Below are 11,542 nucleotides of genomic sequence, written 5' to 3' on the forward strand. Positions count from 1 at the left end.
GACCCCGCGGGGCAGGCTCGGCCCCGAGAGCCACTCGGTCCCGCCAGCGGCGTGCGCACCCAGCGGACATTGAGGACCCCAGGACCGGGCCCCAGACCCGCGCGGAGGCCGGAGCGCGGCGCGGGAAGGCGCTGGCTGGGCGGCCGCGCCCGCCGGCCGTCGGGGACCGGCTTCTGCCCCACAGGCCGCGCCACCCGCACCGGGACGCGCCGCGAGCGCCCGCGCAGACTGGCAGGCTCACCCCGCCCCGCCGCGGCAGCGCACCAATCAGGCGCCGGCGAGCACATGACGCCGAGCGACCAATGGGAAGCCGGCGCCCGAGCCCGGCCCCGAGGCCCCGCCCCATCGCGCTCCGGGGGCGCAGGATGTGGGCCCTCCGGGCCGCCGTCCGCCCGGGAGCACGGCTCGCTCGCGCCGCTCTGAGGGCCGCCCCGCCGCTGCCAGCCTGCCCCGCACGCGCGCTCGCCGCCTTCGGCCCCGGGGGTCCAGGGGACCTGCGGGGCAGAGGGGGCGGAGGCCGGGGCCCACGTGCGGATGGCTGGAGAAGCCGAGCGGGAGAGGAGCACGAGGAGGAGCCCGAAGATGCGGAGGAGGAGGAGGAGGAGGAAGAGGAGCTGCTGAGGAGGGACCCTTTGCTGCCGGCGGGGACGCAGCGCGTGTGCTTGGTTCACCCTGAGGTCAAGTGGGGCCCGGGAAAGCCGCAGCTGACGCGAGGTAAGCCGGCGCTGAGCCACGGGCGGGGCCTCGGGGGCGGGACTCCGAGGGCTGCACCTGATAGGGCGGGGAGCTGAGGGGCGGGCGGCGAGGCTGTACCTCATAGGGCGGGGAGCTGAGGGGCGGGGCGGCGAGGGCTGCACCTGATAGGGCGGGGAGCTGAGGGGCGGAGCGGCGAGGCTGTACCTGATAGGGCGGGGAGCTGAGGGGCGGGACTCCGAGGGCTGGACCTGATAGGGCGGGGAGCTGAGGGGCGGGGCGGCGAGGGCTGTACCTCATAGGGCGGGGAGCTGAGGGGCGGGCGGCGAGGCTGTACCTCATAGGGCGGGGAGCTGAGGGGCGGGACTCCGAGGGCTGCATCTGATAGGGCGGGGAGCTGAGGGGCGGGGCGGCGAGGGCTGGACCTGATAGGGCGGGGAGCTGAGGGGCGGGCGGCGAGGCTGTACCTCATAGGGCGGGGAGCTGAGGGGCGGGCGGCGAGGCTGTACCTCATAGGGCGGGGAATGAGGGGCGGGGCGGCGAGGCTGTACCTCATAGGGCGGGGAGCTGAGGGGCGTGACTCCGAGGGCTGCACCTGATAGGGCGGGGAGCTGAGGGGCGGGGCGGCGAGGGCTGGACCTGATAGGGCGGGGAGCTGAGGGGCGGGGCGGCGAGGCTGTACCTCATAGGGCGGGGAGCTGAGGGGCGGGCGGCGAGGCTGTACCTCATAGGGCGGGGAGCTGAGGGGCGGGGCGGCGAGGCTGTACCTCATAGTGCGGGGAGCTGAGGGGCGGGACTCCGAGGGCTGGACCTGATAGGGCGGGTGTCTGAGGGGTGGGGCGCCGAGGCTGTACCTCAGGGCGGGGAGCTGAGGGGCGGGGAGTCGAGGCTGTACCTCATAGTGCGGGGAGCTGAGGGGCGGGACTCCGAGGGCTGGACCTGATAGGGCGGGTGTCTGAGGGGCGGGGCGCCGAGGCTGTACCTCAGGGCGGGGAGCTGAGGGGGCGGGACTCCGAGGGCTGGACCTGATAGGGCGGGGAGCTGAGGGGCGGGGCGGCGAGGTTGTACCTCATAGGGCGGGGAGCTGAGGGGGCGGTACTTCGGGGGGCTTGAACTCAGGGCGGAAGAGTCGAGGGGAGTGGCTCAGGGCCGGACCTCACGGGGCGGAGCTCCGGGGCTGGACCTCACGGGGCGGGGCTCCAGGGCTGGCACTGAGACACGGGGTTCTGAGTGTCGCAGGTGATGGGCCGGACACTGGGGGGATGAGTCTGAAGGTCGGGCTTGCTGGGGGTGCTAGGGTGCGGGGCAGGACTGAGCCTCCGTCCCGACCTGCCGGGGAGCCAGCTGGAAGCAGCCCTCCCCAAGGACGCACTTCTCCCCTTAGCCGAGTGGCAGGTGGCAGAGGCGGAAGCACTGGTCCACACGCTGGAGAGCTGGTCGGTGGTGCAGACGATGGTGGTGCCCACCAAAACGCCGGACAGGAAGCTCATCTTCGGCAAAGGGACCTTGGAGCTCCTGACGGGTGGGTCCAGCGCTCCTGCCCCTGTGCTTTCTCATATTCCGGAGAGGAACAGAACAAGTAGACGCTGTCACGCTGCAGGACTGAGGTGGCCTCGGGGGAAATTGGGTCAGATATGGAAAAAGCCTGAAATCCCCACGGGAGCTCCTATGAGGCTGCAGGGGCGGGAGTTTAGAGTTGGGTGCAAGCCGGCCCCCCGCCCACCAACCCAGTGGTCCCTCCCAGCCGCCTGACACCCATTCCCCGCACCCGCATGTGGTTCCTGCCTGTGGCTCCTGCTCTCCTGGGACCCCCAGAGTGCCCACCCCATACTGTCGTCTGGCTCACAGTTGAGAGCAGCGAGCATGGCAGCTGTGCCGGAGAGGAAGTGCTCACTGCCTGTGTCTCTCCCCGGGTCCTAGATGCATTCAGTCCCCACGGGGTCATGTGACCTCCGTGTGTGTTTGTGTGAGTCCCACACCCCTGAACATGGACCCCAGGCTCCCCCGGACCCCGACCCACACCCCGGACATCCCCAACACCGTGCTCGGAGAGTCTGGTGACACAGCCAACCATAGTGCAAGGTCATCCTGTGACAGTCGTCTTAATGGGACCCTCTCTCCCTTAGAGAGAATCAGAAGCCTGACGGGAATCTCAGCTGTCTTCCTGAATGTGGAGAGGGTGTCCCCGGCCACCAAGGTACTGGACGTCATGCTGTGCTGTCCACCATCTGCCAAGGCCTTGCTCAGCCTCTCCCACAAGGGACAGAGGACCCACGGTCTTGGGAGTGTCACGTGCCCCCCACTTGAGGTCCTGCAGTGTGCACCCCGTCACGTGCTCTCCTTTCCTAGAAAGAGCTGGAGGCCATCTGGGGCGTGCCGGTGTTCGATCGGTTCACCGTGGTCCTGCACATTTTCCGCTGCAACGCACGGACCAGGGAGGCGCGGCTCCAGGTGGCACTGGCGGAGCTCCCCCTTCTGAGGTAGTGGCACGACACGGGCTCGCGGCCCACAGCAGGATCCCTTCTTGTTTCCACCCGTTTGTGTTCAGATGTAGCAAGGACAGAACCTTCTGCCAGTGAGGACGTCACCCACAGTGGGACCCTGTGTGCCCGGCAGTGCATGCCCACGCCGGGGGGTGGGGGAGGGTTGGGAGACCCCAGTGCACTCGAGCTCCATGCAGAGTCCCCACCCAAAGTTCTGTCCTCGTCCTCGCATGTGACATGTTGTGCCCGCTCCGTTCTCCATGGGTGGGCTTGTGTGTCTTCTCCCGGCTGATGAACTGCCCTGTTGCCGCACCAGGTCCAACCTGAAAAACGACGTTGCCCGCTTGGACGGACGAGGAGGGGGCTCTCGCTACATCATGGGGTCAGGTAACATGTCCAAGTTTTTGTCACCAGATGCTGGGATTGGAGGATGTCTCAATGGCCACCCCTTGGAAGGGGACAGCATCCCTGAAAGTCCTGATGGGGCCAGGGCTACACGTGGGGCTTGTCTGCAGTCAGTCCAACAAGCTAGGGATCCAGATGGTCTCTTGGGACAGTTGTGACAGGACCACAAACCAAGGGCTTAAAACACCAGAAATGCGTTTTTCGCCAGTCCTTGAGACCAGGAGTCTGCCCTCAAGGTGTCCCAGGGCCACGCTCCCTCCAGAGGCCACGGGGACGGTCCCTCCTGCCCCTTCCATCTCCTGGGGGCCCCAGGCGTCCCTGGGCTGGTGGCCGCCTCCCTCCCATCTCTGCCTCCGTCTCCACGTGGCGTCCCCTCTGTGTCTGTGTCCCTCCTCTTCTGTCTCTGATGAGGACACTGTCATTGGGTTCTCTGATGAGGACACTGTCATTGGGTTCCCCGATCCAGGACGACCTCGTCTCAGATCCCTCACTTAGTCCCATCTGCACAGACCCTGTTTCCACATATGTTCCCATCCCTAGGTTCTGGGGGTCAGGACATGGACACATCTTGGGTCACCACTCAGCCCACTGTGGATATTGGGGACTGTGCTTCAGAGGCTCTTACGAGTAAAGGGGAGCCTGGGTGACCTCAGATGCAGGCCTGGGGACTTGAGCACTCCTGCCTGCACCCCACAGTTTGCTCTTGCCTCAGTCCCCAGGGTGCACACTGACTCGCCCCCTTGGCTGTTTCCAGGGGAGTCTTTCATGCAAGTACAGCAGCGTCTCTTGAAGGAGAAGGAAATGAAGATCCGGAAGGCCCTGGACAGACTCAGGAGGAAAAGGAAGCTCCTGGGAAGGCAGCGGAGGCGGCGGGAGTTCCCGGTGGTCTCCGTCGTGGGGTACACAAACTGTGGTGAGTGGGGAGGAGTGAGAAGTGGGGGACACACAGACTGGTGAGTGGGGAGGAGTGAGAAGTGGGGGCCGCATGCCCTGGTGCTGCTGGTGTACGTTAGGCGAATCTACTTGCAAATGTAGCAGGGCTGCAGGACTCACCAAGGGCTGGCAGACAGTGAGAACAGACTGGAACGGGTGACTGTCTGCCCGGGGCTTCTTGGGGTCACGCACCCCACCCAGTCATGTCACTGGCGTGTTTACTCAGTGCCCAACTGTGCACCGGACGCCCTCAATGACAAAAAGCTTCCAAACTCTCAGCACTAGAAAAACTTGACGTTTTGAAGTCCTTTCACAGTAGACACACTCTTAGAAGATAAGACCAGTTCAGATTTGTGAGGTTTGTCCGTAACGCTCGTGTTAGGTAAACTCTCATGTATGAGACAGAAGTCTGGGTTTCTTCTGGAGGCACAAAGCTCGATGTCACAGGCACCCTAGCTAACCAAAGAGGCACCACGTTCGCGTGTTTGCCGCCATTATTCACTCAGTAAGCATTTGCCGAGCTCCGAGAGGTCCGGCGCTCTGGGAGCTCGCTACATACGGATGAGACACGGCCAGCGACCCATCAGCAGCACCTTGTGGTCTGTGTCCAGAGAGGGGGTCCCACAAAACCCAGGCCACGTGTAGCTTACAGAAGTCCTGAGTATATGCACACGTGTAGTCCCAGCTGCCGGGAAATGTGGATGCCTGTGAGTGCCCGTCTGCCAGACAGCCGGGGCCTCGTCCTCGACACTCCCTTTCGGAGGTGGCAGCTCGGTGTCTGGCTGTCCCTGGAAGCTCACCCAGCCCCGGAGTCCCGGTGCCCTCCTGTCTTCTAAGAGCATGTGTGCTGTGAGTGGACGGAGTGGACATGCTGCTGTGAATCCAGGCGGCACTGTCCTACCCGCTCCCTCCTCGTCACAGGTCCCCTCCCCTGACCTCTGGGGCAGAATGAACCCAGTGGCCATCAAGAGGTCTCGGCCCGTTCGCCAGTTCCTAGGGTGGCTCCAAACACTAGTCAGGGTCACAGAGAGGTCCCTTTTGTCAGGAAAGGCTGACTGGAGGGGACATTCTCTGGGGGCCTCCGCAGGTACACTGCCCTGCCTGTCTGTACCATCACCCCCGTCTACACCATAAACCTCGTCTACACCATCTATACTGTCTCCTCCATCTACACTGTCTCCTGGCTGTCTACACCACCCCGTCTAACTTATACCTAGACCCCCATTACACCATCGTTTTCCTACACCACCACCCTCGTCTACACACACGCCACCCATCTGACACACAGCGTACACCCAGACTCTCATCTCTCCGTCTACACCGTCACCCACCCCGGCACTGGCTACACCGCGCTGATTCGCACGGGTGCCCACACCACTGGCCCTGCTGTACCTGGCTCAGGAGCCTGGACAGCCACTGCTGGGTCTCCCCACATGTCCCAAGGGCCCTGCAGACACCTAGGAGCTCAGAGACCTCACAGGCACTCGGGCCGCCTCTCCCCGACGTGTGAGGGTCCGACGTGACGTGGAGCAGCCCCAGGTCCAGCAGCACACATAGGACATGGGAGGGGCTTTCGTGCAGCGTGAGTCCTGTACCAACTTCCAGGAAAAACCACGCTGATCAAGGCTCTCACGGGAGATGATGCCGCCCAGCCGCGGGATCAGCTGTTTGCGACGCTGGACATCACGGCCCATGCGGGGTCACTGCCCTCCCGGATGACTGTCATCTACATGGACACGATCGGCTTTCTGTCCCAGCTGCCCCACAGCCTGATCGAGTCCTTCTCCGCCACCCTGGAGGACGTGGTACACTCAGTGAGTGGGGGGTTTCGGGGCCAGGTCATCAGTGCACGTGTAACGGGGCTGGGTCCCCTGACACACGGCACAGCAGGGGGCTGGGTCCCCTGACACACGGCACAGCAGGGGGCTGGGTCCCCTGACACACGGCACAGCAGGGGGCTGGGTCCCCTGACACACGGCACAGCAGGGGGCTGGGTCCCCTGACACACGGCACAGCAGGGGGATGGGTCCCCTGACACACGGCACAGCAGGGGGATGGGTCCCCTGACACACGGCACAGCAGGGGGATGGGTCCCCTGACACACGGCACAGCAGGGGGATGGGTCCCCTGACACACGGCACAGCAGGGGGATGGGTCCCCTGACACACGGCACAGTAGGGGGGTGGGTCCCCTGACACACGGCACAGCAGGGGGGTGGGTCCCCTGACACACGGCACAGCAGGAGGATGGGTCCCCAGACACACGGCACAGCAGGGGGATGGGTCCCCTGACACACGGCACAGCAGGGGGATGGGTCCCCTGACACACGGCACAGCAGGGGGATGGGTCCCCAGACACACAGCACAGTAGGGGGGTGAGTCCCCTGACACACGGCACAGCAGGGGGATGGGTCCCCTGACACACGGCACAGCAGGGGGATGGGTCCCCAGACACACGGCACAGTAGGGGGGTGAGTCCCCTGACACACGGCACAGCAGGGGGATGGGTCCCCTGACACACGGCACAGCAGGGGGATGGGTCCCCAGACACACAGCACAGTAGGGGGGTGAGTCCCCTGACACACGGCACAGCAGGGGGATGGGTCCCCAGACACACGGCACAGTAGGGGGGTGAGTCCCCTGACACACGGCACAACAGAGGGATGGGTCCCATGACACTTGGCTCAGCAGGGGGAAGGGTCCCCCGAAACACGGCACAGCAGGGGGCTGGGTGCCCTCCCACGTGACACAGCAGGGGGCCGGTTCCCTCAAAACATGGCACAACATGTCCCCCCGGAACATGGCACAGCAAGGTGCCAGGTCCTCTGAACATGACACAGGTCGGGGCCGGGTAACCTGAAACACAAAACAACTGAGGGATGGGTCCCCTCAAATGTAATACAGCCGGGACCAGGTCCCTTCACATGCTATACAACCCAAGGCCAGGTCTTCTAACATATGACATGGCATGTGCTGGATGGCGTCCCAGGACAGCAGGCTCATAAGGACTGGTGACACCTGAACAAGGCCTGGGGTTTAGTGAGGAGATTGTACCCATGTCAGCCCCTTAATGGTGACAAGCACCCCTTAATGTTTGAGGTGACAGCACAACAGAAGGGGGGGTGATGGCCACGTGCAAACTCTCACACTGTGTAAGTTCTCTGAAAATCTAAAACTTCTGGAATGAAACCTTTTTGAAAAAACTTAAGTTTTTCCGAAAAAAAGCCTAGAAGTGAACATCCCAAAACATAAAGGGCGCCTTTTTCCAGTGGCCGAATTACATGTAGTTTTTGTTTCCTTTTCTAAATTTTCCAAATTTTGCATAAGGAACATACCTGTAAAATGTTTAAAATTAGGCAAAAAAGCAATGTTTAAAATGTGAAATAGCACAACTTCTAGGATTCACAGAAGGGGGACCCGCCCCCAGCTCTGAATGAACACCCGCTGGGTGGGTGGGTGGCCATTGCCTGTGCTGTGAGACGTGGTGCAGACGCCGAGCAGCCCCTTCGTCCGGCTCGACCAGGAGGGGCCTCGTCACTGTGCCCCTACTCTGTGCCCCCCCCTCAGGTGCCACCCACCCTCACCAGGCACGGGGACCGCGTGGGGCCAGCGCCCACCCTCAGTCGTCCTGCTCCTGGGCGGTCTCCTGTGTGGACTGGCAGGGCTGGTGACCCGCATGTCCCATCACGTGTCCTGCCTGATCCCTAGGACCTGATTGTCCATGTGAGGGACGTGAGCCACCCTGAGAGCGAGCTGCAGAAGGCCAGCGTCCTGTCGGCCCTGCGCGGCCTGCACTTGCCCGCCGCGCTGCTGGACTCCATGCTAGAAGTGCACAATAAGGCAGACCTGCGGCCCGGGTGAGCTGTCCCCCCGCGACCCCCGGGGCCACGTGTCCCCCACACAGCCCCCCTGTTCTCAGGGAGGATGGCCACCATGGTGTCCCCCCCCCACAACCCCCCTATGCCAGGAAGGACGGGTCAGAGTGCCTGTCTTCCACTGCTGTCAGGTGCCTTTTCCTCAGTGCGCGGGCTTCGGGTGCATGCTCTGGATACCTGCACCTCTGCATGCCGTGTATGTCACCCCCGTCACTGTTCCCGTCATCTAACTGTCCCACGGGGCCCTGTCCTCCCCTGGGATGGGCCGCAGCAGTCACAGTGGGGGCCCCCTGGGCGGGGACCTGTGGGGACCTTCACCTGCTCGTCCTGTGGCTGAGCGGGTCTGCGGCCTCCCCCACACAGGTACAGCCCAGTGGAACCACGTGTCCTCGCAGTGTCTGCCCTCCTGGGGCTCGGGCTGGAGGAGCTGAAAGCTGAGGTGGAAGACGCCATTATGAGGGCGACAGGGAGGCAGGTCCTCACCCTCCGTGTCCGGCTGGCAGGGCCACAGCTGAGGTGCGTCGGGCTATCCGGTGGGCGGGACGGTGGCCCTGAGTGGCTGTTGGGCCCTCGGTGGGTACAGACTGCCCACACGAGCTGTGTCTCTGAGTTACCTACGCACCTGTAGCCCAGTGTCCCTGGGTGACTGACACCGCGGGGCCATTGGCAGTACCTCCCACCAGTGACGAGGGTCCCACTGTGGCCTAGGGCTGCACCCCCGGGGTCAGCCGTCCCACGAACAGGGTCCTCACCTGTTTTCTCAGCTGGCTGCATAAGGAGGCGACAGTGCAGCATGTGGAAGTGGTCCCTGAAGCCGGTGTGGCCCACGTCACAGTCATCATCAGCAGCTCCGCTTATGGCAAGTTCCGGAAGCTCTTTCCAGAATGACAGGCGGCCTGTGGCCTGGGGACCATCGTTTCAGCTGCAGAGGTAGGCAGGCGGGTGTCACCTGGTGGCTCCCCTCCCAGGTCGGCGGTGCGGGCGGTGCGGGGAGTCGGTCTGATGGACCGCACTCGGCAGTTCCAGCTTGATGGTCAGCACACTGTGTGGGCTGACTTCCCTTCCAGATCTTTCCGCTACGAGACATGAAAGCCTAGTTCCTGCGTTTGTAAAGCAGCCTGTGTGGCTCCTCCCCGCGCTGGCTGCCTGCAGGATGGTCTGCCCACAGCGGCCACTGAAGGAAGCAGATGCAGTTTCTTCGTCCCCTGTGTGTTTCACAGTCACAGCTGCCCAGCCTTGCTCTTCCCCAGCCTGCCGTCAGAAGACTCATCACCAGTGGGTCTCCCCACAAAGGCAGAGGACAAAGAACACGTGTTGTCACGGAAGCAGGAGGCAAGGAGTGCGATGAGCGTCCTAGGAGCCGCTAGGAGACCACACGACGGGAATACTCGCCTCGCACAGACGGGGCACATGCGTCCATCACACACGTTACTTGTCAACCACAGGAAAAGTTAAACTGGGGCATCTTCTCAGTGACCAGGAGGCTCCATCCTGGAGCAGAACTCACAGGACCCCGTCGCTGACACTCCGAATGCAAACAGCCTCCAGGACGACCTTCCTGGTGCAAAGTGACTGGAGGTCCTGGGCACTCAGGCTGATGAGCCCTCAGGGACACCGAGAGCCAAGCGACTGCAAGTGCCATCCGGTAAGTGCTGCAGTGACGGGGTTCTCTCTCGCCCCCTGGCACCCAGGAAGCTCGTCGTTTAATTATGTCCCTTAGAGTTGCATTCCGCATCATGGGTGGCTCTTGAGTTGTCCAGGAACGTTGGCGTTCGGGTAACAGGAAAAGAACGTCTGCCCTCTGCTGAGCACACAGACGGCCAGCTGTGACCACGCCTTGTCCTGTAAGACCCCTGCCACGCAGCCTGCGGCCCCACCCCACCCTTACCCAGGGTTGTCTTCCCAAACCTGCTTCCGAGCGCGGCAACCCTGGGGAAACGCAACCTGGAGAGGAGTGGAGACAGAGTGGTGGCCCTGAGACTTCTGCATGAGAATCCCCGTGTGGTGGGCAAGATAGTGTCCCCACCGACGTCCCCGCGCTAATCCTCAGAACCTTACTGGGCAGAAGTTAGGACCTGACGTTGCAGATACGATGAGGTGAAGCATCCTGAAATGCAGCACGGCCCTGCGTGTCGTCACAAGGGTCCTTATCAGGAGGCAGGAGGCTGAGTCGGAGATGGGAGGAGCCAGCCATAGTGAGTCAAGACAAAACAGCGAGAGGGCCATGGTGATAACTCAGCAGGTGGAGGAAGGGGCCACAAGCCGAGCTGTGCTGGAAGCGTCTGGAAGCTAGAAAGACAAGGAAGCGTTTTGAGAGGCGAGATCGCCGTTGTGAGCAGTGCAGCCTCTAGAACCAGTGCCGCCCTCACCTGACCTCAGCCCATGAGACACGTCAGACTCCTCATCTGCAGAACGGGGAGGGAATAAACCTTGCTTGAAGCGAGTGTCGTGGCTCTGTGTGGCAGCAGCCCCAGGACACCCACACACGGGGGTCTGGGGTGCAGGACGAGAGGTCCCGAGACAGCCTCCCCAGGACCTGGGCTCCCGGGACCCCCCAGCTGCGTGTGGAGCTGCACCATCTGGTCCACACGGATGACAAGGCCCGTCCAGCAAACCCGGGCCTCAGAGCGCCTGCTTCTCGGCCTCATTCAGCCCAGCCCTGGGGATTAGCTCCTACGGGGTCTCCGAGCGCGAGGGGGCTCTGAGGAGACCCTGGCAGGTGGGGGAGTGTCGTGCTTGGGCCATGCCCCCAGGCTCCCGGCCCAGTTCACTCACCAGCCTGTGGCCCCCCTGGGTGACCATCCCCACTGTTTCCTTACAGCCACCTCACCCATCTGTCACGGGGGACGCCCATTTCCATCCAGGTCCAGCCTCCAGGCATCGTCCACCCCACCCCATCGCCTGCCCTCCTGGGACATGCAAGCCAAGGCTGTAGGGGGTTGTGGTCTCTGGTCCCTGCTCTCCTGGCCCCGCCCCTGACCTCTGTCCCCTGCACACCCCCAGAGTCCCCACCCCAAAGACTCAGAGGGGAACAGAGAGCTCAGTTCCGGGGTTGCCTCAGACACAGCCTGCTCACTGCAGGGTCCAGACCCCACTGTGGAAGCAGAGCAAGGGGGGTCTCCAGGAGAAGGATGAGGCCGGGGTCTCTGGACCC

The 11,542-nt window shown here is 63.3% G+C and overlaps 1 protein-coding gene across 1 annotated transcript; it reads left to right on the forward strand.

The window, feature by feature from the left end:
- The first annotated feature begins 350 nt into the window (after window positions 1–350).
- On the forward strand, window positions 351–10,831 carry GTPBP6 (GTP binding protein 6 (putative)). The gene is made up of 11 exons (XM_081042186.1): window positions 351–714; window positions 2,078–2,215; window positions 2,820–2,890; window positions 3,043–3,173; window positions 3,493–3,563; window positions 4,336–4,494; window positions 6,120–6,328; window positions 8,222–8,370; window positions 8,752–8,904; window positions 9,153–9,318; window positions 9,456–10,831. The coding sequence occupies exons 1-10, from the start codon at window positions 366–368 to the stop codon at window positions 9,274–9,276; spliced, it is 1,554 nt and encodes a 517-aa protein (XP_080898312.1). The 5' UTR covers window positions 351–365; the 3' UTR covers window positions 9,277–9,318; window positions 9,456–10,831.
- Window positions 10,832–11,542: the final 711 nt, after the last annotated feature.

Source organism: Rhinolophus hipposideros (assembly GCF_964194185.1).
Source record: "Rhinolophus hipposideros genome assembly, chromosome: X".
NCBI lineage: Eukaryota > Metazoa > Chordata > Mammalia > Chiroptera > Rhinolophidae > Rhinolophus > Rhinolophus hipposideros.

Excerpts from the sequence above, each read along its gene's own strand:
- GTPBP6 (XM_081042186.1), top strand. The coding sequence starts at position 366 with ATGTGGGCCCTCCGGGCCGCCGTCCGCCCGGGAGCACGGCTCGCTCGC. Across the intron at positions 715-2,077 it reads AAAGCCGCAGCTGACGCGAG|CCGAGTGGCAGGTGGCAGAG; the intron begins GTAAGCCGGCGC and ends TTCTCCCCTTAG. Across the intron at positions 4,495-6,119 it reads CGTGGGGTACACAAACTGTG|GAAAAACCACGCTGATCAAG; the intron begins GTGAGTGGGGAG and ends ACCAACTTCCAG.